At 48.5% G+C, this 27,934-nt stretch overlaps 1 protein-coding gene across 1 annotated transcript; it reads right to left on the bottom strand.

Moving 5' to 3' along the window:
• Positions 1-19,546: 19,546 nt before the first annotated feature.
• On the bottom strand, positions 19,547-27,919 carry FGF8 (fibroblast growth factor 8). Its single transcript, XM_053948802.1, has 6 exons — positions 27,901-27,919; positions 27,500-27,640; positions 27,380-27,416; positions 25,144-25,291; positions 20,802-20,908; positions 19,547-19,887 (listed from the first exon to the last, which is right to left on the bottom strand). The coding sequence occupies exons 2-6, from the start codon at positions 27,529-27,531 to the stop codon at positions 19,600-19,602; spliced, it is 612 nt and encodes a 203-aa protein (XP_053804777.1). The 5' UTR covers positions 27,532-27,640; positions 27,901-27,919; the 3' UTR covers positions 19,547-19,599.
• Between the last annotated feature and the right edge of the window lie 15 nt (positions 27,920-27,934).

Genomic DNA, 27,934 nt, shown 5'->3' on the forward strand with positions numbered 1-27,934 from the left:
TTAGATCAGTTTAAAAAAAAAACCCAGGTCCCAAAATAGAGAATGTTTTCCTTTGGAACTGGAAGCAAACACTCTTGATGGCTTTAACATCTGTTGGACAATGCATGGTTGGGTGGTGGGCACCTCACACAGTTTTGTGACAAACACATGTGCATACAGCGTATCAGATTATAAATCCAAGAATAAAGAGTCATTAAAACCTTCCTTCTCTGGCCCACCTGCCATGAAAATAGGCTTTTCACTCTATCTATTTAAACTGAAAATTGAGTATTCGGAAGAAAAATGCCGACATTCCAGGGATTCAAGTCAAAATCTCCCCCTCCAGTAAAGGAGGTCTGTCAATTGAACATAGATTGATCCATTGTCTGTCTCCCATCAGGATCCACAAGCCACCCCATGCACATATGCTTCTATTCTAGCTTGAAACAGACCTCACAGTCCCAGGCCATCACAGTAACATTTACATCTGTCACGGGCTTGATCTGAAACTGCACAATTCTCAAATACCTTTCTGGTTTTAGCACATGGTGCAGTTTTTGGGCGCAGATTCCAGTGAGATTAGCTTGCTACCCAGCAGAGCATGAGCCCTCTCAGCTCCACCATGAGTACAAACCTTCCTGCTCTTGGAAGTGAGAAAAGAAGAAAGAGATCTTGAACACTGGATCAACTCTTATCAGAAGTCACTTGACTGCCACAAATGCTAAATTCTGTCCTATCCTTTTTCTTTTCCTCCAGTTTCCAGTGGATTTACCATTGTTAGTCTGCCTGAAGTGTTAGTAACAATCCATTGAAATGCATTTCAAGGACAAAATATCCAGACTGGGCAAGATGTCCATGCCCCTGCAGAGGAGAAAAGGCTTCTGATTTACAGACGTAGGTTGTGACTCTTGAAACTGAATTTACTGGTATGGTGAAGCCTGAAAAATCACAGTGTTTCTCACAGATTATTCTCCTTACCTGCAATTGTGCTTCTTCATCTGTTTAGCCATCGTGAGCCTTTAACACACTCTGAGCCTAATAACTGCATTAGTAATGCCAGGAAGAAAACAGCTTTCTAAGGCAGGTAAAGCCCACAGCACTTTTTCCCTTTTGGTTATGTCTTTTTCCATACACACACATAGAAAGTACCTTTTTTTCCCCCAGCATGAATAGCTGTACAAGGAACCAGTGAAGCCATCTCCTTGCTTATTTTCTGTTGCCCCTCTGAAGTGTGGGGCCCATTTGCTGTGTGGATGCCCTGGCAGGTGTTTGGATGTGCAGGTGTGTGCACAGGCAAAGTCCTGAGCGCAAGCACAAAGATTCAAATATCAGCCTTTCAGCCTGAACCTGACACTGCCACTTTAAAACCAGAGATGTGGACATCAAAGTTTTCCACTCTCCAGAAGGAAAGGACTATTTTACACGATGTCTCTCATCTCTCTGCCTTTCCTACAGCCTTCTCTCTCTCTCTCTCACATACACACTTTTTCTAATACCATCCCTCCCTCTCCACTTCAAACCATGGGAAAAACCTAGGAAAAGAAGCTTGCCGACTAAGGGACCGTTTCGCTGCATTGTGTTTTCCAGCTAGACCTGAACAGACTGAAATCAATTCAGCTCTCTCTTGCTCGTTTTTTCCCTCCCTCTCCCATGTCTTTTTTTGTTTCTCTTAGATTGTGCTCTCTGCCTTAAGAAAGCCCGGTTTAGTTATATCCATCCCCATAGCAATCAAGTGACCAGTGTTTTTTTATTGCTTGTAAAAACACAGTATCTTTTTCATGGGAGTCAGGTTCTCCTTTGGTTTGAAATGCCCAGTGAGCAGTGGCAACAACCTGCAGAATCTTTGATCAATTCTCACATATCCATTTGAAGTATCTTTAGTAGACCCATCAAAAGAAAGGGGCTTGGTAATTAATATTTTAATAGAGTGTACCAGCCTCTCACTGTGTTATTGGCAAGAGGCCTGATTTAACATGAGCACACAAATACCTCTGTCTGATCTGAATTGCTACGTGCTCTAAAAAAATATACGTTATTAAAGCTGAAGTCCAGCTGTTGCTATATTAATATCCTCTGTTTTTTATTTGCTCCTACCTTTTGGAAGGTTTCAGTTTTCATTCTGAAATTTTCCAGGCTTGCTCCCAATACTGAGGTTATAACTGCAGGGTAAGAACCAGAGGAGAATGCAAGAAGGTTCACTGGAAACTTGAACAGGTGAGATTCAGCACAGCAGAGCCAGAAGCCCAAAGAAGACAGAAGTGCCACTTAAATTTTGATTGTATAACCTGTTGACAAAAGGACAAAATTAAGATGTGTGTGCAAGCTGGCTCTTATGCCTTCCAATCTTTGGAACAGTTAATTCCACAGTGAGTGTTCCCTTAACATATTTTTTTCTTTCCCAGAGTTGTCCAGGGTCTCAGGACCAGATGTGAGGGTACTGTAAAGAAGAGTTTTCACTAAGTTTAACAGAATTATGCTCCTTTATATTGAAACAGGGTGCCACCTAAAGAAAGCACAAAAATTATCCACCTATCCAGAACTTCCATAATGAAGAAAACCCAGCAACCAAGACTAACCACAAAAAAAAAAAAAAAAAAAAAAAAAAAAAAAAAAAAAAAAAAAAAAAAAAAAATCCAGTGAAAGCCAAACAACACAATTTCAAAACAGTTTAAGTAAGAAAAATGAAGGTGCTGTGAAGTTGCAGGTTATCACCAAGTGGATATCACACCCAGTGAACCAGAGCCCCAGTCCTGTAGGACATGCATAACACTCTCTCAGGCAAACTGGGCTTGTAAAGCCCAGCCAGAAGGTAATGGCATGCCAAGGGCTTCTTCTCATGTAGCCTCCACTTGATCACAAAATTATGAGGTCTTGGTATGCTTTAATGGCAGATCAAAACCAGTATTGTAGAAACCTGATCACCACTTAGCAGGTGTTCAGTTCAGTTCAACAGCTAGTCCCAGGGCAGGTACATCCCATTTGAGGACTCACCTTCTTTGCTACCTGTGGTTTCCAGCTGGAGCAATCATAAATACAAGCACTAAAATCTGCCTTTCAGACTGACAAACTCAAAAGTCATTTGTCACTTGCTCTGAACATCATGCAGAGCACTGTTGGGTGCTCAAGACCGCTGAGAACATTTCATCTAGGTGCCTAAATACTTTTTACAGTGTCTAGTTTCTGACTCCTAACACAACATGTGCTGTGTCTCACCTACCTTCTGCACTGTTTTGCTGTGGTGCAAATTTTAATAATACTATTCCAAATTAATTCCCAAACAGCACTGCACAGTGTGTCCTCTATTTCCTTACCACCTCAAATACACTGGTAGTAACAGTCTTGAAATGTAACCTACCCAGAATTTGTAACCTGTATCCTAATTTTGCCTGCACCCAGAATGTGGCCTAGTTATTTTCAGCCAGCTTTTCAGACCTTTATTCAGGAGAGGAGGTGATTAATTATGACCCTATTTTTATGCTATACAGACTTTTAGGTAAAGGAATTTAAGATCTTAGCTATTCAGGTCAGCATCAATTCTATTTGGTTTACACATGTCAGTGCTATGTGTGTATATATAAAGATTCTCTGTATTTAATAAACAATGTATTCTGTAAATAGAATTTACCTAGTATTTTTCTTAAAAATGAACATATGCTGAATAACATGTATAGGAGTACAACTGGTTCTGTACAAATTTGCAGAAAGGGGCAAGTAACACTGTATGATGAAGAAATCCTAGATGATAATAGATATTTGTCTTGAAGATAAAAACAAGTGCATGAAGTTATCCTTTCTGCAAGGTACCTCCCAGTTTATGTGCTTAATCATACAAACTTCTGGAAGCATCAGCAATGTTTTTTGGGTTTGGTTTTGTTTAGAGAAAACGCTGTGGTTAAAAAAAAATAAATAAAGAGAACTTAAGCATGGGGGAAAGCTTAGGTGTGTTGTTACTGTGAGTGTATTTTCAGGAGGAGTTTCCCAAGAGCTCAGTCTTTTACATGCTATAATTTCTTCTGACTGTTCTGGCTTCTTATTTTATATAATACCAGATTAAAATCTAAATACAATTTTTTCAAACACTTTTAGGTGCTGAAATTACCTGTCAGGTTTAGTTGCCCACTTCCAGGTCTGCTGAGCTTTTCTGGCTTGCAAATAATTGTAATGATTGTATGTAAAGGCCATCTCTTGGGACTCCTGTGACAGATACTGTAGGAATGCAGCTCCCTTGCAAGTAGCAGACAGGGATCCACTTCCCTGCGCATCTTAAAACATTCTTTGGGGGAAAACTCATACTCTCCATCCAGAATCTCAATTATGTCTCTGAAAATCCTGAGAACAGGGTTGAAAACAGGGTATATACATCAAGAAAAAAAAATTAAAGTTAACAAGGTAGTAGGGGAGAATAACAACATTTTCCAGCTCACATGAATGTGAGCATAGTCTATGCTCACATAGCCTTCAGAGCAATCTGAACTTTGTGCAGGAGCATAAGACAGCAGATGAACATTGTATTAAAAAGGCAGAGGAGTGAGCTACAGTGAGAAAGGAGAGAGATGGTGTTGAGACATTTTTGGGGGGGCAGGGAGATGATTCGTTGGGCCAAGTGACCTTTTCCCATCCAGCAATTTCTTCTGTCCCAGTGCAGAATGACAATGGGAACCCAATGGCAGCGCAATCTGACATCCACGTCCATACTGAAAGAGATTCAACTCGACTGTGCTGCACTGCTGTGGCTATGGGATGCTGTGAAACAAGCCAGACCTAAGTTTCCAACTTGCCCTCTTTTCTGTTGTTGTTGTTATTGCTGTTTGTTTCCATTCACCCCCTTTTATTCTCCATTTTTTTTCTGTCTTGACTCTGATGGGGGCTCTTTTTGTGCAAAACAAGCCCTTCTGATCTCTTTGAAAGGCCAGCTCTTGTCATTCTTCCAGATCATCATTGTATGACATGTTTTTATATCAGACTGACAAAGGAGCTATTTGATCAGGGGGTATGGTGTGTGATTGTAAGAAATTCAGCTAGCCGGTGGCAACCATTGTTCCCCAAAGCGGCTCCCTGACCCCATTCTATTCAAGGAAAAACTCCCTTGGAGTGGCCTCTATTCATTGAGTAACACCAGTCCGCAGTCTCACTCCAGGAGTATGCTCAATTCAGAGGTGTGTCACCGATATTGCCCATCAACCAGCCTTTAACTCTTTCATCAGCATTAGGTTTCCAACACAACAGCTGTTATCATAGGATGAGGTGGGGAGGGGGGGTCGTGATGCATTCCAGCGAGCTGGAGCTCTCCTTATCTTGGAGAAATTTAACCTTCCTTTTAAAAGTTGCCTCGGAAAATATCTGCCTGCTGCTTTCTGTAAAGTGCAGCCTGAGTCATTTGCCTTCCCATCCCTGCGTCCTAAAATGTCACAGTTTGTTACTCAGCTCTTAAAACAAGAATCTCTGCTTGCTCAGGCTAATGAGGGGCTTTGCATTGATATTAATGGTTTTCGGATTTGGCCTAAAATTATCTGTGACCCTCCTGCACCCCAATTGCACAACCTTTTCTGTCCCAGATAATCTTGTACCCATGTATGCATCCATGGTATCAGTGCAACTGCTGGCTGTGAAAAAGAACACAGAGCCAGGAATCTTCTGTCTCCCTGGGAACAATTTCATCTCACGTTATCAGCAAAGAAAACTTAGGGCATCTTCATGAGTGCTGAAAGGGCACTTCACTAAAACTGCTCCTGCTTCCTTCAACCAAACTCTGTGCACTAACATAAAGCCTCTAAAACCAAGGAAAACCAGTGCAAAAGCTCATGCTAAGTGGCTCAGGGCCACTGTCCTGTGCTTGGAAGGTTATACAGCATTATCACACAGCCTGAATGGGATCAGACGCAGACACAAGGTGCTGAATGGCTGTGGATTTGGCACCACAGCAATTGATGGCTTTGAACACTCTTGGGAGAACTGTCCACATGACAGGATTAAAACTGGCAAGCCCAGTACAAGTGCAGGTACACAGGTTGCTGACTGCCTTGAAGTAGCCTCTGAAGTAAATTAAACTCAGTTCATCCATCGTAGTGTGGATCTGCTGCATCTGTTGATGCAAAATGTTGTCCCCATGCAATGAGCATGTCGGCTGCTGCAGGCCATCCATCTCTTGACATGGTTTCAGTGTCCCAGGAGCAGAGTTCCTTGCAGGGCTTCTTGGCTAACCATTCGCTTGCTTCCCTCGTTGAAAACACAGCCCTGCTTTCAACATCATTGCTAGACCCGTACTCCTTCCACTGCCTTCCTCCAGCAGCCAGAATCCTGCCCGGTGTTTGGTACCACCTTGATAGCCTCCATCGCCGGGATCGGGATTTGTTAATAAACTCGGGCTCCCTCTGCTGGGACAGAGCATAAAATACGGGAGGGGCTGGGGGCACGAGGAGGGGGCTGTCTGTCTGTCTGCCCTGCAGGACAGAGTGATTTCACTGCTGGGCAGTTGGCTTTTTTCCCCCATGGCATTTCAGTGGATTTCACAATGAACTCTGCATTATTCTCCAGTGGGTGCTAATGGTGGAATAAACAGCAATGCTTTACGCTGCAACATCCTTCACTGCATGCTCCAAGACCTCTGGGAAACCTGCATTAAACCTCCAGTGACCTGTGGAGTGATTTGGCACCAGCTCTGTTTCATGCAGGGGGCAGGAGGAGCTCAGGTGGTCGGCCACTTGTTCCATGTCGTGAGCTGGAATGTCTCCACTGTCCATTGAGACACATGTACTCCCAGTGCACAGTGCTGAATTTTACACATCTGGGAACAGACCTTTAAAAGGCTTCCATCACAGACCTGCTGTCTTCCACCTACTGTCTTCTCATCCCCTCAGATAACTGCAAAAGTTGCAGCAGACTGGGGAAACCTGCTCCTGCCCTCTCCCAAGAGCACGTTCTGCAGTGAGACCCATCTGCATGCACAGGAAACTGCTTCTTGAAGGCTGTGTTTGCCCAGCCATCTCTGCATCCCCATCAGTAGACACTTCTCTGCTCCACCTGCACCATGCTAAGTGGTCACCCCATGATTTAAAGCATGGGGGAAAGATTCAGGTGCAGTCTTACTAGCCAAGCTATTCCCAGTGTGCAGAAGTGTCCAGGCAAGAATGAAACCTGCTAGGAAGGAGAAGCAAACCTAGTTCCTGAGTAGAACAGATAAAACTGCAGAGAAGGCACTTCAGGGAGACTTTCCCAGTGCATCTTGGACTCTTCCCATCTGCCACCTGTGAATTTGGCATGCTACATTATCTCTATGACCTTTAATGCACCCCTAGTTACTGTGCAGAATGTTACTGCATCAACATTTTTTCCAACAAAAACTGCAGTGTAGATCAAATTAAATGCATTTCCTCAGCAAAGCTGCTGCCTTCATCGCTCACATCTGAGCTTCCTGCCCAGAGATCACTGCTGAGCGTAAGCAGGCTGCTCTGCATACTCTGGTTTCAAGGAAGGTCAGACATTTCCTAGCAGCTCAATACAGGCAAATAACTCCAGAGACCTGTTACCTTCCATGACAGCTCCCACCAGTAAATGGTGCACCCAGCTCGCAGCTAAGTCCATGTTATGGTCCTGTGGCATCCTGATGTTCACCTGCTGCCATGGGTCTTATCTAGGGCTGAGCCTTCTCTGTGTAGGCTGTTAGCAGAGGTATGGATTCACTGCTTTGGTAGGGAAAGATTTGCTTCCCCACAATGTATGTTCCTTAAATAATATACAAACTTCTTCTAAGTTCCTACCCCCATAGCTTCTCTATAGGTTTAAAGCAGAACAAGAAGCAACACAGGAAGGTTTCTGGGGATGAGGATTCTGTGCTGTGTTGATGACTCTCCTCCTCCTCATCCTAAGCTCTTCATGCCCCACTGGCACCCACTCTACCTTTATTCTTATGACCTTTTGTATTATGACTGCTTCCCACACAGCCAGCTTCAAGTAACAGCTCCCAGCCTGCTTCAGACAACAGCAGTGGCAGCATTATCCATCCTATGCATAAAATCCTGCAAGTTGGCACACTCAGAGCTTTCCTGCACTGGCACCAATGGGGAAGGCCAGATCCATAAGTACCCACCAGAGCACAGTGCTTGTGATGCTGCCCAGACCCAGAGCAGAGTCTGATCTCAGTGCCCAACATCTCCTCCAGGAAGTCAATGCAACTCCTCTGGACCATTCATCCAGGTCATCCCAGTTTGCCATGCCACAGGCTGAGCCTGGCTCTGGGGTGGAGCAGGCAGCAGAGGAACAGTGAGCAGTGGGTGCTGCCTAGTAAAATAGCCATGAAATAGCTGTCTGTGTCACACTGCCATTTCTCTAAGTGACAGTCCCCTGAAGCAGCCCATTAGGGGTTTACTTGGTCTCAACAGCAGAGACTCCACATTTGTCATCTCTTGAGTGACAAGAGGACTAAAAGCCTATGTGCTTCACTAACCGGCTCCAGCTTCCTTCTCCTTCCAACAGATATTCATTCCCAGGAAATGTACTTTAGGGAGCACAGGATGGGACCCAAAGCCCCTCCTCACCCTTCTACTGGCTGGTCCAGCTGCTTCTGCTTTTCCATGTAGGACTTGTCCACACTCCTGCCTGCTTTGTCCCCTTTGCTGTTCGTCCCTTTGCTCACATCAGCAGTACAGCTTTCCACACCAAAGGTAGCAAATACACAAAAGAAATGCCCCATCCTCATCCTATGTAATGTGATCCCATGTCACAGCGCTGAGGATTTGTCTGAAATCCCAACTCACAGAGTATCACCATCAGGACAAAAACTTCAGCTGTAATTTTCTCTTACCTCTAGGGAATTTTCTTATCCTTACTGAAGCTGAAGGCAAACTGGCTCCCTCAGGGAGCCCCAGACTTGATTTGGGAAGCTCCAGCTGGTGACTGGAGTGTTTGGGACCTTAGTGGCCTGAAGGCTGTCACATTCACCAGCTGGCAACATGGCCCCTGGGTGCCACCTCCACATCACACCACACCACCCTGGAGTTCAGCCTCATTCTGGGAGTGCCACAACTCTTACAAGGAGGTTGGAGGGGAGCATTGGTGAAGGACAGGTGGTTGCTGTGGTGGGGACAATCATCAAGCACAAGTCATCCCTCTGCACTGGTGTCAAGTGTGTGGCAAACCCACGGCTCTGCAGGGGGAGGTGGTGAAACTCTGAGCTCCTTGCAGTGATCGCTCTGAGAGGGAGTGAAGTGCAGACACCTTCAGGCTCCACAATGGAGGCTGCAAGGGCTCAGCACATGTCAGCAACCTCTGATATGTGCTTGATCCCACCAGTCCTTTAGGGGCTGGGGATGTCCCTTTACCAGCCAGCAGCAATTAGTAAGAAAGAGCTTTCCTTATAATTATCCAGCTTGTGATAGTGGTGGGATTTGGGTCAGGCCAGCAGGTGCTGCACATACTGCCACAAGCCAAAGCCTTGGGAATTTGCAGTTTCCACCGCACTTCCTGCCCTATTGTGCCCCTCTACATCTCAGCCACTCCTCAAAAGTGCCGTGGGACAGCATCTGGGGTCAGTGACCAGCTCCTGAAACACAGATTCTGCCAAAACCCTTGCATATATGAAAACGTGTGCTCTCACTGCTGTCGCTGCGCCAGCTTAGTGTGAGAGAATTGCAGACATGGGCATGGAGGATAATTAGGTCAAACCACCTTCTGCTCACGTGTGAACTTATCCACAGTGGTTCTAGGGAAATTGGAGGAAAGACTGCGGCTTTACCCATCACAACTGAGACCAAAAATAGATCAGATGTCAATATATAGATGACAGGAGATGGAGTCCTCCTGGGAAGGCACAATATCCAGCATGTCAGATTTCCTTATAAAATAAATGCTGCCTTTGCCTTAGAGATGTGCTGTGGCTATTGCAGCTGGATGTAAGTGTCAGGAGACTGTAACTGCCTTACCTGCACCTCCTGTGAGGACCATCCATGTTTCTCTTCTTCAAAACAGACTGCAGTTATAGTGGTCCCATCTGAATGTGGATTACAGCTCCATGGTTGGTTTCAATTGCTCTGCAAAACCTGCAAGAACCTCTTGGAAAACACCAGCTCTGAGCAGAGACATCACCCCAGTGGGTGGTCACTTCATCTTTTCTCCTCTCAAGGTCTTGGACACAACCAAGCCAACACCAGACTGTATTGCCAGATGCTGAGGCCAAGACACTTGGCTGCACTTCACAAGAGATATTGACAGATGGGAATCAGCTTTAAAAATCCCTACAGGAGCTCAGAGAGACCTGGAAAACCTGCTTGCTCTGCCTAGAGAAATTTGGTCAGGTGGGATGACACTGTAGGCTGGAAGAGGGCAAGATCAAGTGCTGTGAGTTGAAGTTAGGCATTTTAGGCCAAAAATGACAAAGAATATTGAAATATGGGGTCCCTGCAGAATATCCTTTCTTCCTGTTCCTTAAATAAGAGCTATGACTTTCACTCAGAAGGCACTGAGCAGGTTTCTGTCATCCAAGTATGGCAGAAGACTGGGATGAACATTTGGAATATTCCCCACAACCTTGAAATCTGCTGATGTAACAAATCCAGTCAGCATTCAGGATAGAGTCCAATCTTCAGTCAAAGCTGAGGAATTGGACATGAGGTTTAGAAAAAAAATCAGGTTTGTGGTTTTATACCTCATTTATAACTCAGATTATTGCATATATGCATTGCTTCTCCCACTGGACCACTGCCATACCTTTTCTTGGCCTCTAACAGATAGATTCAGCTGATTGGCAGCTCTGCCAGAATTTCTATCAAATCTTAATCTTTCTGGTTACTGATTTTCCCCACACCTTCTCTAAAGAAGTATGCCACTTGCTTTCAGCTCTGGCTGGGAGCTCCTGTGTGTTCACCCTGTGTCTGTGCAGAGCCCAGAACAGCATCAATGGCTGTGGCACAAAGTATAAGGAGGAATGAGGATGTGATACTTTGGCAGAACAGCTCTGGAAAGTCTGTGCTCTTCTCTTGCTAAATTCTCTGCTGAGGGTTTGGCTCTGTTTGTATTGGCTGCTGAAAACTAAGCCAGCCTGGTGATGATGGAGCATTTTTGATGTCTAAAAAGAGCCCCCAACAAAACCAATAACTTCTGTTTATAGCTGACCTTCTCTGGTATACAAAACGTCTGAGCAGGCAGAGCTCATCCAACTCCAGCAGGCAAGAGGCACCCATCAGCACCACCTGGAAGGATGAGTTCAACAGCAGCTCAGGGGGAATGGGACACCCAGAAGATGCACAGACTGGGACTGCTGTAATTCAGCCCAGTCAAAAGCATAAGCTGCAAGTAAAGCATTTGCTCACAGACACAATGAGTGAGAAAACTGGGCTGTCTGCTTACCCCAAACTGCTCATTTTTGCTTTTGTAAGAACCAGCTCCTTCTTGAACACACTGGAGGTGAAACCCTGACTGATCTCCCGATGCAGAGTCTCACTGCACATGCACTGCCTGGCATGAGGGGAGTTTCAGCTGCAACCCAGCCTCCCCAGTATGGGTGGTAAGGTAATCCCAGTGTGGGAGAGAACACAGCTTCTTTTAGTAGGTATCTGATGAAATAAGCAACTTTGTCCTGTTTGCCCAAGGATCTAATACAGCTAATTACAGAAAACATGCACCATCAGGGGCATGTACTGGTGGGAGTCTGGGATGACCACACTTGCAGTAAAAGGACAGAAAAACATGGCTCCAGGGACAACCAGTTCTGCACTTAGAGGAACCCTGCAGGAAGATCTTTGAAGCATCTGCATGGGTCTCAGGGGCACATGTCCTGCTGAAAGGCACCAGGTCCCAGCTTCAGAAACTGAGCTCAGGCTTCAGAGCTGAGGCCCTGGCAGGACCACAGGCCCCTGAGTACCCACAAAAGCACAACCACCATAGTGCTGTTCATCAAGGTGCTCATTCCTCACCCTGCACCGTTGGAGCCTACATTTCACAAAGTCAACCTCTGCACTGCATCCTCTGCATTTTCAAAGTCTTTCCTTAACAGGTGGCTGTCTTCCTCCTCCCCAAACATGCTACAGCTTGAATCAGACACTTTGATCAGGGGGAAAATATCCCCGGGGAAAAAAAGCTCTTGATGTAACACCAGCAATGTGTTTGAACCAGCCTGTCAGGGCTCAGTGGAGAACCGGGGCCTGAAACTGTGGAGGGAAAAGGATGAAGACCTGACCAGCAGTCTTAAACAAACCCTGCCTGAACCCTGGGACCCAAAAAGTATTTTATAGTTCTTGTAGAGATACTCACACCTGCAGAGGAGTCTACATTGCCTTCCAGCAAGCACAGTGTCCCAGGCTGCTATGGAGACATCCCAAGCTTGCATATGCTGATAGGAGCTGCTGTCCCTGTACAAGCTCCTGGCTGGTGCTGCAGATGGAAATGGTTTGTGGAAACACCTGAACATCCAAACTAGATACATCAATCTGTTCAGGTTTGCTGTCTGGAATAGTAACTGTGGAAGAGAGCTGGACAATGAGCAGTTCCCATCCATGGGGGCCTTGAATGCCATGATGCCCCACGAGTATCAATGGCTGCCCTACAAAGAGTGGTGCCTGCCTTCCCGGAGCACTGTGTGGTGGCAGCACTGTTTGGGTGGCTGTCAGTTCATCCCAACACACACCAATGACCCCTACTTTAATCAAAATGGATAAAAATTCTGGTCATTCCCTTGCCTGCTCTACTGGTGGGTGACAACTCAAATGTTTGCCTGAGCCAGATGTAGTCACAAAATTTTGGTTTTAATGACATTTTGTGACACAGGTTGGCTCCTCCACTGCAGCCCCAACTGCTGAGAAATCAATCATTACCAGCAGTTAGCTGTTTGATGGTTAACAGCCTGAACCAAAGCCAAACTGGTTGTTAATTGGGCTAACAACTGATTTCAAGGGGTTGTTTTGCAGGGCCCAACACTCCCAGCAATTGACTTGGAGTTGTAACTAGCAGCCAGGCAGCAATTAACAGAATCCAGGGAAATTCGCAGGCCATTACCAAAGGGCTGGCTCCCAGCTGGGCTTCTGCTTCTCATGGGGAGATAGGGAGCACAGCCACAGCCCAGGGCCTGAGCAGGCAGAGCCAGCACTCAAGGTCCCATTTCAATCCTGATAGTCAAAATTCTATGGATGTACAGCCTAGGGCTCATCCTGCACTTCAGGAAGCTTTTATGGGTTTGGGGTTTTTTGTTTTGTTTTGGGGTTTTTTTTGGTTTTTTTTTTTTGTTGTTGTTGTTGTTTTTTTGTTTTTTGTTTTTTTTAAATGTTGTTATTGGGGTTTTCCTGAAGTTTGCTATGACCTTCCACAGGGACACCTTCCAGCTCTCTTTCAAATCCCTTCTCAGGACTCTCTTTTGCTGTGGTAGCAACTAGACCCGTGCTTATGTCTATCTTGACAGCTATGGCACCTGCTACAGTGGACTATAGGAAACATGATAACTTTGGGACAAGGGCTGCTGCTTACTCTGGGAGCAGCTCATAAAAGAGGAGGTTCTAGCCACCAAGATGTACAACTACAGCAGAAAGAGTTTTCAAAATAATCACAGAAAGAGCAAGGCTGAGATTTTTTTCCTTCTCCTCCTCCTACAAATCTTTGAGAGGAAAACAATTAGAAAACACTCCTGGCCATATTGGCAGGAGAAGCCAGCCCAGTAAGCAAGAACCCTTCACAGTGCCATGACCATGGTTACAAGGGGTTACTCCATGGCTGAACAGAGGGGACACCACGCAGCCTGGAAGGACATTCCAGTGTTACAGCTACTATGAACATAGGAGAGATGCTATCAGATGAAGTCCAAGAACATCCCTCTGCTCCCAGAACAGCAAATCTGAAGTGCATTTCGTTGCACAGTACCTGGGCCATTAGACAACCTGGAGTAACAGCCATAACCTTCAACTGATCCACACATGAGCCCTCTCTCGTCTGCAGCTGATGTGGTGCAGGGCCACTGGGTGGACAAGAAGTTTTGCTGGAGCCTGGTACCAATTTCATGCTGACTTTGACCCTGCAAAGACTGCAGGTTCCCATTAGCCAAGTCCCAAACATCCCTCCAACATCTCCCAAGAGCTCCTCTGTGTACCAAGCCACAGGGGCCGTGTCTCCCTGGGCCCATGGCTTGTCAACACCAGAGGCCACAGCACATCCTTGTCCAGGACGAAAGCAAACAGCCAACTTAGCCATCAAAGGTCTGCAGCAAAGCCACAGGAACTGGAGGGCAGCCCCATTTCTAAGGGAGAACTGATAGTGCTGTAGGCATGTGGGGGGAGGGGGTAGAAACGCTGCAAATGGGAAGCAGAGTGGTAATCAGGAGCATATGTGTAGGTGCTTGGAGCATCCCAGGTGCTACAGAAGTGCTAAGTGTTATTACTATGGCCAGGAAACTGGCTGTGAAAACCAACTGTACTCCACATCCCCTTTCTCTGCACCTTCTCCAGGGTCTGCACCCGAGACTCCCCATCAAACTCAGGAAAAGAGGAACCAGCCTGGAAGTGCCTTTGGCTGGAGGAGAGGAGAGAGGAGAGGAACCAAGGCTCAAAAGGAGCATCGGGTCTCGTCCACTTGTGGCCAAAGAGATTTTGTGTCCTGTCAGAGTATGGTGCTGTCCCTCAATGCATGTTGAGTGCTGTTGCAGCACAGAAGGATGTTTCCATATGTGAGACTCATTTTGTGGCCACCCTGCCCAAAGTAATCTATCTCATGAGCTCCTGGCCCCCTGAGGGCCATTCCCTTGTGACAGCACTGAGCTCATTTGTGCTTCACCTTGCGTCTCTCTCTAGGATGCTCCACTTGGTTCCACAGCCAGGGCTTGCTGGTATGGAACAGGGCATGGAGCAGTGCTGAGCCCTCCCCACTGGCAGGATACAGCCCACCAACAAGGCAGTTTGGTTTGGAGTGGCCAAAATATGAGATCCCCCACTGAGTCCCTGAGCATCCCTGTTCCTGGCTATAAATCCCTTCCAAGGAGGAGTCTTCAGAGAGGGGGGCTGAAATGATCCACAAGCTGCAGCCACCCCCCCCCACCCCCTCCCTGAGAGGAATTGCTCTCACACAAATGAAATGTGTGTAATTAATGGGCAGGGGGCTGGACAGGTCTGAGATGAAAGCGTTTCCTGGACTTGTCCTTCATTTGCATGGTATCAGAAGCTGTTCAGAAGGTGTGACTTTTCCCACAGGGAGCCCTCAGTTCGGTGGCACAATAAAGCCAGAACTTCTTACCCAGAATTAATTAAAGGAGGGGGAGGGGGATGGCAGGGAAATGTTTGAAAGCTGAGCCTGATGCAATAAACAAACAGCCCAGCCTGCCTAAGGGAGCCTGGGCAAGCCCCAGCCCTGTTACAGCATCCTACAGCCCACCCAGCTCAGTGGGCACCCATATCTAAGCAGACCTCATGGAAAAGTTGTAAACTGAAAGAAGGGGTGGGAGCAGAGGCAGTATGTGCCAAAAGGTTTGGGGTTTGGTTGAAAAAGCAGGGGTGCAGCCCCTGCTCAGACAGCACATGCCCCTTTTCTTGCCACTTCAATTTGTTGCTGCCTGCTATTCTGTTCCTCTGCCATAGAATCAGAGAATGGTTTGGATTGGAGGGGAATTTAAAAGTCTTCTAGTTCCTGTCATGGAATGCCCTGTCATGGACAGGGATACCTTCCACGAGATCAGATTGCTCAAAGCCCCATCCAGCCTGGCCTTGAACACTGCCAGGGATGGAGCACTCGCAGCTTCTCTGGGCAACCACAGCAGCATTTAATCTGGAAACAGCTCTTTCTCCTGCCTGGTGCTGCCCTGGCATGTTTATCCCACATTTACTTCTTATCCTGTGTTAGCTGGCTGGACCAGATGTGCTTCCCCATGATCTGCAAGGCAGAGTCTCCCAAAAGTTGCTCAGCTCCAGCCCTGTCACTGTGTCCGGATGGCACTGGGCAGTGAAGCCCTGTCCAGGCAGGGACATGCACACACCACTGCTTGGAGCTCAGGATGGGCCATCATCCCTGCTTCAACAGCCAGAGCAGCAAGGCTCCTCTCCTGCTTCATCTGCCACCTCGCTCCAGCCAGCTGGTGGCAGTGAGGGGGCTGCAGGGTGACACTGGGGATGGTGGCATTAGCAATGGCACATGCCCACCACAATGACTTTGCTAGCTCAAAGCAGGGGTTTCTGCCCTGAACACCCACGCTAACAGCATGAGTTAACAAAAGCAAACACCCATCCCCAAAGCCCCCCGTCCCCAGCCCTCTCCTGCACCCAGCCCCATCTCAGCACCCCGCAGTCCCCAGGACCCTTGGGTGGCTGTGATTCTCAAGCTTGGTTCACACACCTGCTGATGAAGAAGGAAAAAGGAGAAATCCCAGATTCCTGGGTTGATGATTGACCCTATGCATTCAAGCAGCAGCCAGAGTTCCTGTAACTGTGGAGGAACAGCAGGTATCACCAGGGACTGTCCCCACCTCCCTGCACGGGTGGTGGAAGCCACCAGCCCTGAGGACCATGTACACACCACCCTGCAGGGCCCAGGAAGAGCATGAGCTCCTCCAGACTTACCAAGGACTAAGTAGTATCACTGCAGAGACAGGATATGAGGAACCATTAATTAATTCACTTACTCATTAACTTACTAGAATTGGGGTCTTTAATCTTCCAAGCAGTGGTGAAACAACCTTTGTTGACTAGGAGCTAAAGTCAGACAAATTCAAACAACAAACAAAGTCTCAAGCTGTAGTGCTCCATGGCCACCCAAAAGCCCTTCAGTGAAAAGTGGCTGAATAACCACGGACCAAGTGAGCTGGGGATCCCTTCCCAGAGGCCAGGCCTGGGTGCATTTCACTGTGGCAGAGCAGACAGCAGGATTTGGGAGCTAGTGTGGTACAGAGCTGTGCGGGGCATATCCACCTCAAACCCCAGGGTGCCAGTGCTCACTGCTCCAGCTCTTGGCTGCATCCCAGGATGGCAGGGATGGGGGAACAGCCTTTATGGAGGCTGAGCACCCACACCATGCCCTTCTCTGTCGTAACTGGGGCATTTGTAACAAGACAGGAAACGTGGATCCAGTCCTGTGCCTCTGCTACCCATACCTGGAGCAGGCACCAATTCACTCATGTTCACAAAGCCATTAGGAAAAGCAGTTAGACAAATTAAAGGAAGAAAAGCAACCATTAAGGACTATCAAACACCATCTCTGCCTGGGGAAAGACCAGGAGCAATTCACTTTTAATTCCTGTCGTCTGTAAACCACAACAAAGTCTGCCCCCGCTGTCATCCTCAGGCTTCTGCATCCCTTGGGTCCCTCCTGGAACAGTAAGACAAAAGCAATCCATGCTGTCCTGTGGCTCAAGCAGCATCCCTGATCTCCGTGATGCAGCAGCGATGCTCAGGTGCAGAGCAAGGCCAAGTGCTCAGCCCCTTCTTTTCCCTCCTTGAAATTATTGACAAATACTGGCAGCTCAGCCAGGGGAAGGCTCAGCCTCACACCCACAGATCAGTCTCAGCATGAGCACTAAGTGATGTCACAGGCACCCCACGAGCATTGCAACCCAGGGCTGGCACCAGTGATGGTGAGATGCACCTTGCAGGGCTGCTACACTTATGTAGTTTAACTTATTTCACAGTTTTATTCTGGCATGCTTCCATACCTTAGAACCATTCCAGCTCCTGTAAGCAAGACCCGGCACTGCAGCAGGGTTGAGTATTCTCTGAAGGAAGGGATGCAACAGCCCATTTTGCACAGCCTACAAGCTCTTCTGGGAAACAGAGGAGCAAATACCAGCTTTCTCTTGGAAAGTTTCATCCTGTCCTTGAAAGCAGTGGCCAAGGCTCCACTGCACAATGTCCCCATTCAACCTGCACTGGGCCTTGCTCCCACACATCAAGAAGGAGGCATCTGCACATTAAATCTGAAATTTGCTGCAAGGAAAACCATGATTTCCATAAGACTCATCTGGGTCCAAAATCTTGGGGCAGTCTCCCACTTTTCACAGCTGTTCCCCTGGGAAGGAAATTGCACCAACCAGCAGCCTCAGCCCCATCCTGCACCTCACTGCCATCCTCTTCCATCCCTCTCCGACATGTCTGTCCAGCCCCAGCCCCTCCCTGGAAAGCATCAGGCTCAGTTAGACTAATACAAACTTTTAATGCACATATTAAATAAATATTTCAATCATTTCATATTCAATTTGTACACAACTGAAACAAAACAAAAATCCTCAAGGAAACAGGAAAAACCTCAAACAATCAAAAAAGATTGGATGAAAAGTCACCCCTGGTTCTGGCTCCTATCCAGTGTCTTTGTTTGCCCTCCCCGTGAAGAATAATTGGTTTAACCCTTTGGAGAGAGTCACAGTCCCAGGGCAGCATTTGCAGAGCAGGGCTGGCTGAGGATGTTCACTCAAGAGATTAAATGTTTCCTTTGGTGGTTTTTTTTTTTTTCCTTCTAAATATAAAATTGGGCTCCTGTCAACACAGAAATTTTGAAAGAAACCCCCTCCCTTCCTAGGGGGGCAAGTGTGGCAGTATTTCTGATCAAAGAAGAAACCTGTAAGAGATGGTTGGCAATGGAAGCTATTATGACAAGATACTGAATATCACAACAAAACAGCCCAAAATGGCTCCACAATAATTTGTAAACTTTGTTTAATTTTATGGATGAAAACTTGCATCTCATAAAAAAATATAGACAGCAAAAAATATCAGCTTTTGGTGAGAAGTTCACATTTTCCACATGGGGAAAAAAAATAATACCAGTTATCAGCCCGCTCCACAGCAGCTGTACCTTAGTACTTTAAAACAAACTAAATGCCAAAGATGCTCCCGTGGGTAAGAGGTACCAAGTCAGTTCAGGACTTTCTCTGGGGAATCCATCACCCCTGTCCCCTCCTGAGAAAAAAATTAAGTTGAGAGTTGTGAAGCCAGCAGCATTCTCAGAAAGATGTGACTTTCAGCAACCCCTTGCTCAGCCAAAGAAGTAGGCACATCCAAGGAAAGAAAGCATCCAGTGGTCCTCACCCCAGGTGTCACAGTCAGCCCCATTGGCAGTGTCCCCACATCACCCAGGCTGCAAAAACCACCTAGGAGGCCTCCAACCACCTCCAAAATAAATCCTCTCCTCTTAGCTGTTTTCCAGTTTCTCCATCTTCTCCAGCAAGCATAGCATTAGTTCAGTTCATTTAAGTAGCACATTGCTTCCAGATTTGGATTTCTATGGTTTTTTGTTTGTTTGTTTTAAACATGATTTTTAACTCCTTTCCACCTAGAGCTACAAAAAAAAAAAAAATATTACAAAATAAAGCACAACCCCAAACAGACTAGAACATTTCTAAGTGAAGGCCTCTTCTCCCTTCACCAGTCTTTGAATGTTTCATTACTTTTAAAGCTGGAGTACAAAAATAGAGCCTCTCTCATTTTTTTCCTATTTTTTTCCTTTTTTTTTTTTTTTTTTTTTTTTTTTTTGTAAAAACCAAACACCCCCCCAAAAGTACCAACAACTAGAGCAGGTAAATTTTTTTTATCCTCCCCCCTCCCTTCTCTTTTTTTTTTTTTTTGTTTTTGTTTTCTTTAATACCCATATGGGAAAGTCTCTACATATAGTCCACCAAGCTCAGAGCAGCATCCTCCAGGAGAGATGCAGGCAGAGGAGGCAGGGGCAGGCACATCAAGGGCCTGCTCTGGAGCTGGAGTTTCTAGTCCTTTTACTTCTCCGGTTGAAGGGGTAGTTGAGGAACTCAAAGCGTCTGTGGGGCTCGGTGGTCTGGTGGCCCTTGGGAAGCCTCTTCATGAAATGCACCTCCCGCTGGTGCTGCCGGGTCTTGGAGCCCTTGCGCGGGCGGCCCTTGCGGGTGAAGGCCATGTACCAGCCCTCGTACTTGGCGTTCTGCAGCGCCGTGTAGTTGTTCTCCAGCACGATCTCCGTGAAGACACAGTCCTTGCCTTTGCCGTTGCTCTGGGAAGGGGACAGGAGCAGAGATTCAAGCAAAGGACACTTTCTCAGAGGGCTGCTTCTCACTGCCCCACCCCGCACTGACTGCTGTGGCAGCAGGGTTGCAGAGCTTGTGGGCAACCAAAGGCTCCAAAGTCAGAATTGCCCAAAATGTGCTTTTCCTTAACAAGCTGCAGGGAGAAGGCATTGTGACACAAACACTGCTCATTGCTGCTTATGTACCAGTCCAGCTGGTCCCAGCCTTAACTTCCACCACATCATAAGGGAACTTTTGCCTCCATCTGTGCCTGGATGTAACCATAAGCAAACTCACCATCCCAACTCACCCACCCATCCTGTCCCCCTGGGGTCTTTAATATAGGAGGAGTGTCAAGGAGCACTGAGTGGCAGGAGAAGCGACATGAGGTCAGTGGTGATGGTGCCCACAGATGCAGGTGGTGGGGAGAGCATGGGGTAGCCAGGAACTGAGCTCCCCCCATTACGGGCAGTAGCAGGACTAGAGAGGGACCCACATCGCACAGCCCCCAGGAAGCAGCTGCCGTGGAAAATCCTTGTAGATAATCACTGTTCCGGAGGGATTTTGCATGTCCAGCCCCCCCACCACGGGAAGGGGCATCAAGGCACAGAAGCTGCATGACAAACCAGCGGGTGGTAGGGTATGGCCTTGGGGCCAGCCCCATGGAGCATCTTAACATTCCTGGCACTTGTACCATGTAATCGTGGAGAATAGACCAGCAATCCGCCTATTTGTTCAGAGAGATAGAAGGAATGTGCCCCACACGGCACCCGCCCACCTCTCTTGCTCCCTCTCAGGCTGCAGGATGGCTTTTTCCCCTGCCCCTAAAAGGCAGAGCTCCTCTCCTGGCAGTCCCCGTTCATGTCCCCGGCACTTCCCTGCCCATACCCTTGCACCCTACCTTGCCAATCAGCTTCCCCTTCTTGTTCATGCAGATGTAGAAACCTGTGGCTGCCCCCTTGATACGCACACGGCTCCCAAAGGTGTCTGTCTCCACGATGAGCTTGGCTGTGGAGAGCAGCAGGGGGAGAGAGGGAGGGAGGTCAGAGGGGATGTGGGATAGGGCTGGCACAGGTATTGAGACCCCAGCAATGCACCCTGATGCTGGGCACTGCAGGCACGTGATTTCTGGCAACTGGACCAGAGAGCCCTAAAATCAGCACATGAGGTTAAGACAAAGCCTGTCCCCCTCCCCCTTAACTTGCCCCCATGTCCCTGCATGACCTTGGACATGTCCCTTTGCCACTTTAAGCTGTGCTGGTCAGGGAGTAGCTCTGTTTTACCCAGCTCCACAGGGCTCAGTGGTTCAGGTGTCACAGAGATGTCTCAGATGGAGGCAGGCAGTGAGCAGGGCACACACTGGTTGGCAGAGAACAAGGCAGCTGCCCTGCAAACTGAGGCAAGTCTGGGTGTGCTTGTGGGCAAGAACCAGACAGGCACCTTCTGGAAGCATACAGTGTGCTGCCAGCTGTCCCCAGCCCAGGGGACACTGCTCCGTGTCCCTCTGCCAGGCCAGGGCTGCAGGAGGAGCAGTGACTTTGCAGCTGGCAGGGGAGGCATGAAGGGTACAGCCACCCTTTTAATGCCTTTCACCTTTGCACGAGTCGAGAGGGCGTATTGATTTGGTCTCAGTTTTTTAATGGAGGCATCGATCGACTTCCGAAGGAGCTATGCAAATTGCTGGGTCGATGGGCCGCCTATAAATAGACCTGTCACCTTCCCTCCCTGCTTTCACCCTGGGAACCCAAGCCCCAAAGCCCATCCATTCCCAGGGAAGGGGGAGGATGGGGACAGGACATCCTTCTTCCCGCTCCTGCAGCTGCTGTCCCCAGAGCAAGCCCCGATGGGAATGGTGGCTACCTGTTTGCACCTCAAAAGGTCTGTGCTATGCCAAGCACCAAAGAATTCCCCACAACGCTAAAAAGCCAGCTGTGACTGTCCCATCAGCTCTTGTCCAGCATCAGCCCATAGTACTGTAAGGGCTATCCAACCAGGCATTTAGAGGACAGGCCACAAAGGTTCCAAGCCTACACTCTTATTATGGGTTTAAGTTCGTTGATGCCTTATTTATCCTCTCTGATTCCTGCACAAGGGCTGCTCAGTTTCTCAGGGCTGCAGCCCACTCCATGCAGCTTGCACATCTCTACCCCAGGTTGCTCAGCCTCCAGCGAGCCCCAGCAAGGGCAGTAATGTGGCTCTGGAGTGAGAGGCTCTGCAGAAGGATGCTTTGAACAGCAGAAGGTAGGTGCACACACAAGTTAAACTGAGCCTAAATTACACTCTGGGCTAGGGGCAAATGGCCTTTCTGTCTCTGCAGTGCCTCGACCCTGCATCCCTCTTATGATGGATGCTACTGCCAAGGGTGGGACAGCAAGCAGGCAGTACTGGCAGCTGACCAATGGAAAAGTCATCCCCAAATTTGCTGGGGCCGACTGATTTGGTGCTGTTAGGCCAAGCTTGATGTGCATGCAGGCACCCCCTCCTGTCAATATCACCCTGCAGCACCTCTTGTCCCCAGGCTACCACGCACTCACATCCCCCTGCTCCTAGGCAGGCACAGATTGAACTCAGAGACAAGAAACTTGGGAAGAGCGAACTCCAGGCTGTGCTGATCAATGCCCAGAGCCTGACAAGCACCTAGCATCCCCAAAACCACCCATGGGAGCCATGGCACTCTGCAAACAAAGCACTGAGACAGTGACCCCCTATTTATCTGTATTGGGGAAAGGGGTGGAATTGATCTTGGAGGCAGTAAAAGGTTTGAGGAGAATTGATTTTTCTCTCTGAGAGATAGAAAGAGCTGGGAGGGAGGGAGGAAGGGAGGCATGAAGAGGGAAAGAGGGAGGGAGTGGGGAGGCCTTGGCCTCAGTGAGCACAAAACCCTGCTTTAAAGATGCACATTGCTTCTCTTTTGGACTTTTCTCTTTTTTTTTTTTTTTTTTTTTTCCCAAAGGGCAGATGTGATTTACAGCCACCAGACAGGTTTGCTGCCCTGCACGAGTCCAGCCCATGTGTCACTCCAGACCTCTTATCCACAGAGGATGAAGACAACCTGGCCCCGGGGACTTGCACCCCTAGACCCTTGCAGGCAGCTCACAAACCCTGCAAACTCCAGCCCCAAACCACAGAAAACCCTGGGCACAGACAAAAGCCAGCAAGAGGACAGAGAGCTGTGCTGGTGTCTCCAGCCACTCATGGGGTCGAGTCCAAGCTGCAGCTGGCAGTGGTTTTCTTGGTGGCAGGCACAGCTTGGGAGGGACAAGCTGGGCTGCACCAGCCGCCCGCCTTCCCTTAGAATTAAAAAAAGTCAATCAAATATTGACAATTAAGACAAATAACTGAAAACACCAGACTCGATGTTAAGTCGGCTGTAAAAATGTCAGCGTGGGGAAAGGGGTCATCTGCAAAAATAAATCAACCCCTTTTACACGCCCACCCCCAAAAATGAGACTTAAAAAAAATAAATAAATAAAAAGCAGAAAGAAGGGCTTGGGGAGGGGGGAATCTTTGCTACAAAAGTGGATTTCTAAATAACATTTGGGGGATTCCTTTTTTTTTTCCCCTTCCTCTTTTGGGGAGGGGGGGAGGCTTAACGTTTTCAACTCTATTCTTTCATTTAAGTGACAGATTTATCCCAGTAAAATTATGTTTCATGCTCAAACTTTGAAGGGAAAGTGGCTACGTAAATGCTGAAAAAATGCAGCGAGACACACTTGATCCCCCAACTGGACTGCGAAGAGGAGAAAGTATTCAGGAAATGTTAAAAAAGGTGAAAGTAAGAAGCGTTTTAATAGTTCTTCCAGACATGGGGGCCTCCCTAGAGATTCATACAGAACAATCCTGAACCTCTATTTTAACATTTACAGACTTGCAACTCTTTTAAAACTTTACATCTGAAAAACTGCTTGTTCTCTTTCTGGTTTAGATCAGTCTTCATTTTCCTCCTTAGCTCTTCAAATGCTTAACCTTTTTTATTACATTTTAATAGAGTTTTTCAAGCCACCACCAGTCCCCTCCTTCTGGCCGTATTTAAACCTGGTTGTTATTTAAATATGCACTAACAGTTTTTTAAAATCCAGGCGTTAGAGGTCTAAAACAAGATCGGGTTTTCTTTTTTTTTTTTTTTTTGCTTCAGAAATTAGCTACTGCCCTTTCAAGTTAGAGCTGCTCCAGGATGGGAATAATTCATTTGCAAGATTAATTCTGGATGTATGGAACATCACATGGAACCAGCACTGTGCTTGTACTGATAATATCCAGCGTGAAATTTTCAGCCAAAGCAAAATGAAGAAATAGCTCCCAAAAACCAGAAAGGTAAAGAAAAAAATTGTTTCTACTAATCTACCCAAGGAAGAAAGGGAAATTGCAGCTAATACCAAAGACAAACAGTTGTGATACCTATGTGCAACACACAGGAACACAGGCACTTCCCTGGGTGCAGGATCGGGCCTCCCGCAGCCGGCCCCGTGGCAGTGCCGGGGCTCGCTGGCCCCGCTGAGCCCTGCGCTGCATTTGACCATCCCCACACGTCAGTAGCTCACACGATCAAAGTATTTGGGCTTCCAGAGTCCCCAGCAGAGGGACCGGTCCCCTTGCCCCAGAGAGGGTGGAGGTTTTGGGGAAGGGGTGCCAGGGTGATGTAGAGAGGCCATGGCAGAGTGCAGGCTCTCACGCTTGCAGAGTCCCTGCTTTGTCTCTGGAGACACCGCAGCATCTTTGCCTGCAGCTGACTGCCTCGCTGACCCTTTGCTTGTGATTTGTTTTGAGAAGGAAGGGATGGGACAGGAAAATGCCACTTTAGACAGTCCTAGATCAGGGAAGGCTTCCAAAGCAGTCATTCCCTTTCTCCTCCCTGCCTCTTCTTTTTCAAATTTACTTTTCATTTCTGTTTCAAAACAAAGTCTCAGGGATTCCCATCCCTGCAAAGATGAAATGTCTGATGATGCTCAGGATGCCGCACACCCAAGCCCTCTGAGTCAGGTGCAAACTAAGAATTAAAAGGAAAGAAGCAGAGCCTATCCTTCAAGAACTGGTCCCCTCCCTTGGCACAGGGAACCTGCCCTCACCTTGAATTACACAGCTGCTGATTACTGACCCCTATGTTCTCCTTTTACAAGCCCCCACAAGCCGAACGATTTTAACGATTTCTGGCTAACAAACAGGACGGAAATCATCAATCGCCACGCTGGGCTGCGAACACCTCCCCAGCTCCCCCCTCGCCTGCCCACATCATGTGTCCTTACCGTGCACATCCCCATCCTCTGCCATCGCATTGATTTTCTTGTTGTCCAAGATCTGCACATGTTTCCCGCTGGTCCGGCTGTACAGCTGGTAGGTACGGACAAGCCGCCGGCTGAGCTGATCTGTCACCAGGCTCTGCTCCCTCACATGCTGTGTAAAATTAGGTGGGGACTGAACAGTTACCTTTAGGAAATTAAAAAATATACAACACACCATTATAATCTCTACTCCTCAGCGGGGCAAGCGGGCTGAGCTGAGATCGCTGGCCTCCAGCTGGGCTTTACGGGAGGCCAGGAGCCAGGACCGCGGCGGTGCCTCCTGTGCCATCAAAGTCTCTCCAGGAGAAGGAGCATTAAGCTCAGGGACACAGTGACCAGAGCCCTATACAGAGCTGTGCCCTCTCCAGACATGCCCTAAGCAGACATGCTGGTAGCTCAGGAGTAGAACAGGGCTTGGTGACCCCAGAGGCCCCTCCAGGACTCAGTGGGTCCTGACTGGGACTGGGGTACCTTGAGATGGGCATCAAGGCTGGAAGTTGGAGGGGATCAAGGTGGGACATACAGGATGGCACTGTGTTGCCCTCTCAAGGGGCTGATGCTTTGATCCCACACCTCTCTAACCTCTACAGGAGCATACTACTGCTCCAGCTGCCCCAGGCACACACCCCAAGTTTCAACAGCTGCCTGTCCTCCTCTGGGTCTCAGGCTCTCTCTTTGCTCCCAAGTACCCCACTTATTAAGCTCTTCAAACACAAAGTTCACAGAGATGGTAGATTTATGAGGCATAAGAATTACAAGAAAACCATGCCCTAGCGCAGTTATTTAGTGGTATAACCACCCAAGGATACCAACATGCTACCCGTGCAAACATAGCTCTCATCCCCAGTCAGCTGTTTGCTGCCAGCACGGGGTGGGGTCATCCCTAGCCCCAGCACACCAAGCCCTTTAGTCCCAGAGCCGCAGCTGAGCCCATCCTCTTCAGACCCGACACTGCTGCTCCTGGGCTTTAAATGATTTTCATGAGCGGCCAAACCTGCTCCCCCCTCAGCCCAGGCTCACGAGCTGGCACATAAGTCTTTTTCCCCCCTCGTCTCAAATCCCTCTTTTAAGTCTGGAAAGTTTCGCTGCTCCCTGACATTTATAAAGATGTATTCTGAGCAAATGTTAGGAGATCGCTCCTTTCAACATCAGAAGGCTGGGGCTACCCCCCACCACCCCCACGTCAAATGGGAAGATTTCCTTCTGTCTTAAACAACAACAGAAAACCACAATAAAAGCAAAAGCCGCTGCTCTCCCGAAGCCAGCTTTATAGAGATATCTCCCCTTGACAATGTCATCTCTCTCCCTCTGCTTCTGCCTGTGCATGTGTGTTTCCTATAGAAGGGTTTTGGATAATGCAGCAGGATTCTCTCCCCAGCTCTGATGAGGGTACCATGTGGAGGAGAGGTCATTAGCCATGCTGCTATTTGGTCTCCATCTCATACTCCAAAATATTACAGCTATGTTTTTATACAACTGCACAATCCCAGTGCTCCGTTCCCTTCACTTTTCAGCTGGAAACTCAATTTTTTTCTCCCCTGCAAGCTTCCAGGAAAATAACAATTTTTAAAAGTAGCTTAAAGGGCATTTTAAACAAAGCTTCTGCACCTGTAATCTCAGGGGGAAGGGGGGGCTTCACCCTGGTTTGGAGGCGCACCACTCCCAGCGACGCGTGCCTGCTGGTATGCGGGTGTTGCACAAGCTCTGCCCGGGATGTTTAATCTATTCATGTCACTTCTGTCTCTGCCGATACAAACCAGTGATGCTAAAGTCTGACACTTCTAAGCTGAATCAAAACCTGCGCTTTTTACTAAGGTTTTTGCAGGGTTTCTTTTCCTTTTTTAAATTCTACTTTAGTTTTTTCGATGAAGTAATACAGGGGGGAAAAATACGAAGCAGTGGGATGGATGTACCCACAGTGTAATTAGGGGTTGGGGAGACGGGAATTAAAGCTGCTTTAAGATAACCCTGCATATTTCCTTGAAATCCCGGTACTCTCTGCCTCGCAGCCGTAGTCCCCCGCACCTTATTTTGCGTCCTGTCCTCGGCTCCGGCTTTTTACAACCAGGCAACTTTTGTCTCCTGGGTTTTAAACCGCTCCTCTTTCCCTGTCTCCCTCCCTGCCTAGCCGCTCGGCGGCGGCGGGGCACCCCCCATCCCCGCGGGGCGAACAAAGCCGGGCAGCCCAGCGGGCACTTACCTGGGCTTGCAGGCAGAGGACGAACAAGTGCATTAACCTGGGAGGGGGAAAAGCGGGAGAGAGGTGTGAGCCGGGGGGCTGCGGGCGTGGGGCGGGAGGGCTGTGGCTGCCGGTACTCACACGTAGCTGAAGAGCGAAGAGCAGGGGTCCATCGCGGCGCCGATGCGGGGCCGGGGGCCCGGGGCCCGGCGGCGGTGCGGAGCGCCCGGGGGGCGCGGCGCTGTCTCAGCTCCTCGGTTCCTCTCGCCCTGCCGGCACGTCCTCGCCCCAAAGAAAGGAGGGCACAAGCGGCTACAGAGGGGAAAGGCCCGGCGGCTCCACCGCCCGACCGGTCCCCGGGGCGCTCGGCCGGCGGCCCCTGCCGCGGGGAGCCCCCCGCCCCGCTCCGCGGCCCCGCTGCCTCCGCGGGAGGCGAAGCCGACCCGCAACCCCGACGGCGGGGGCGGGCGCGGCCGGGGGGCGGCAGCCGCCACGGGGGAAGCCCGGCGGGACCCCGGCTTCCCTCCCGGTCCCGGCGGTACCTGCCGAAGTGAAGCGAGCAGCGGGCCAGGTGTC

Source organism: Vidua chalybeata, chromosome 8 (assembly GCF_026979565.1).
Source record: "Vidua chalybeata isolate OUT-0048 chromosome 8, bVidCha1 merged haplotype, whole genome shotgun sequence".
Classification (NCBI taxonomy): domain Eukaryota; kingdom Metazoa; phylum Chordata; class Aves; order Passeriformes; family Viduidae; genus Vidua; species Vidua chalybeata.

Bases quoted from the DNA above. Each gene is read 5' to 3' on its own strand.
- FGF8 (XM_053948802.1), bottom strand. From the start codon at position 27,531: ATGGACCCCTGCTCTTCGCTCTTCAGCTACGT. The intron at 20,909-25,143 runs GTAAGGACACAT...TGCTCTCCACAG, and splicing joins AGAGGATGGGGATGTGCACG to CCAAGCTCATCGTGGAGACA. The intron at 19,888-20,801 runs GTAGGGTGCAAG...TCCCCTTCCCAG, and splicing joins AGGGGAAGCTGATTGGCAAG to AGCAACGGCAAAGGCAAGGA.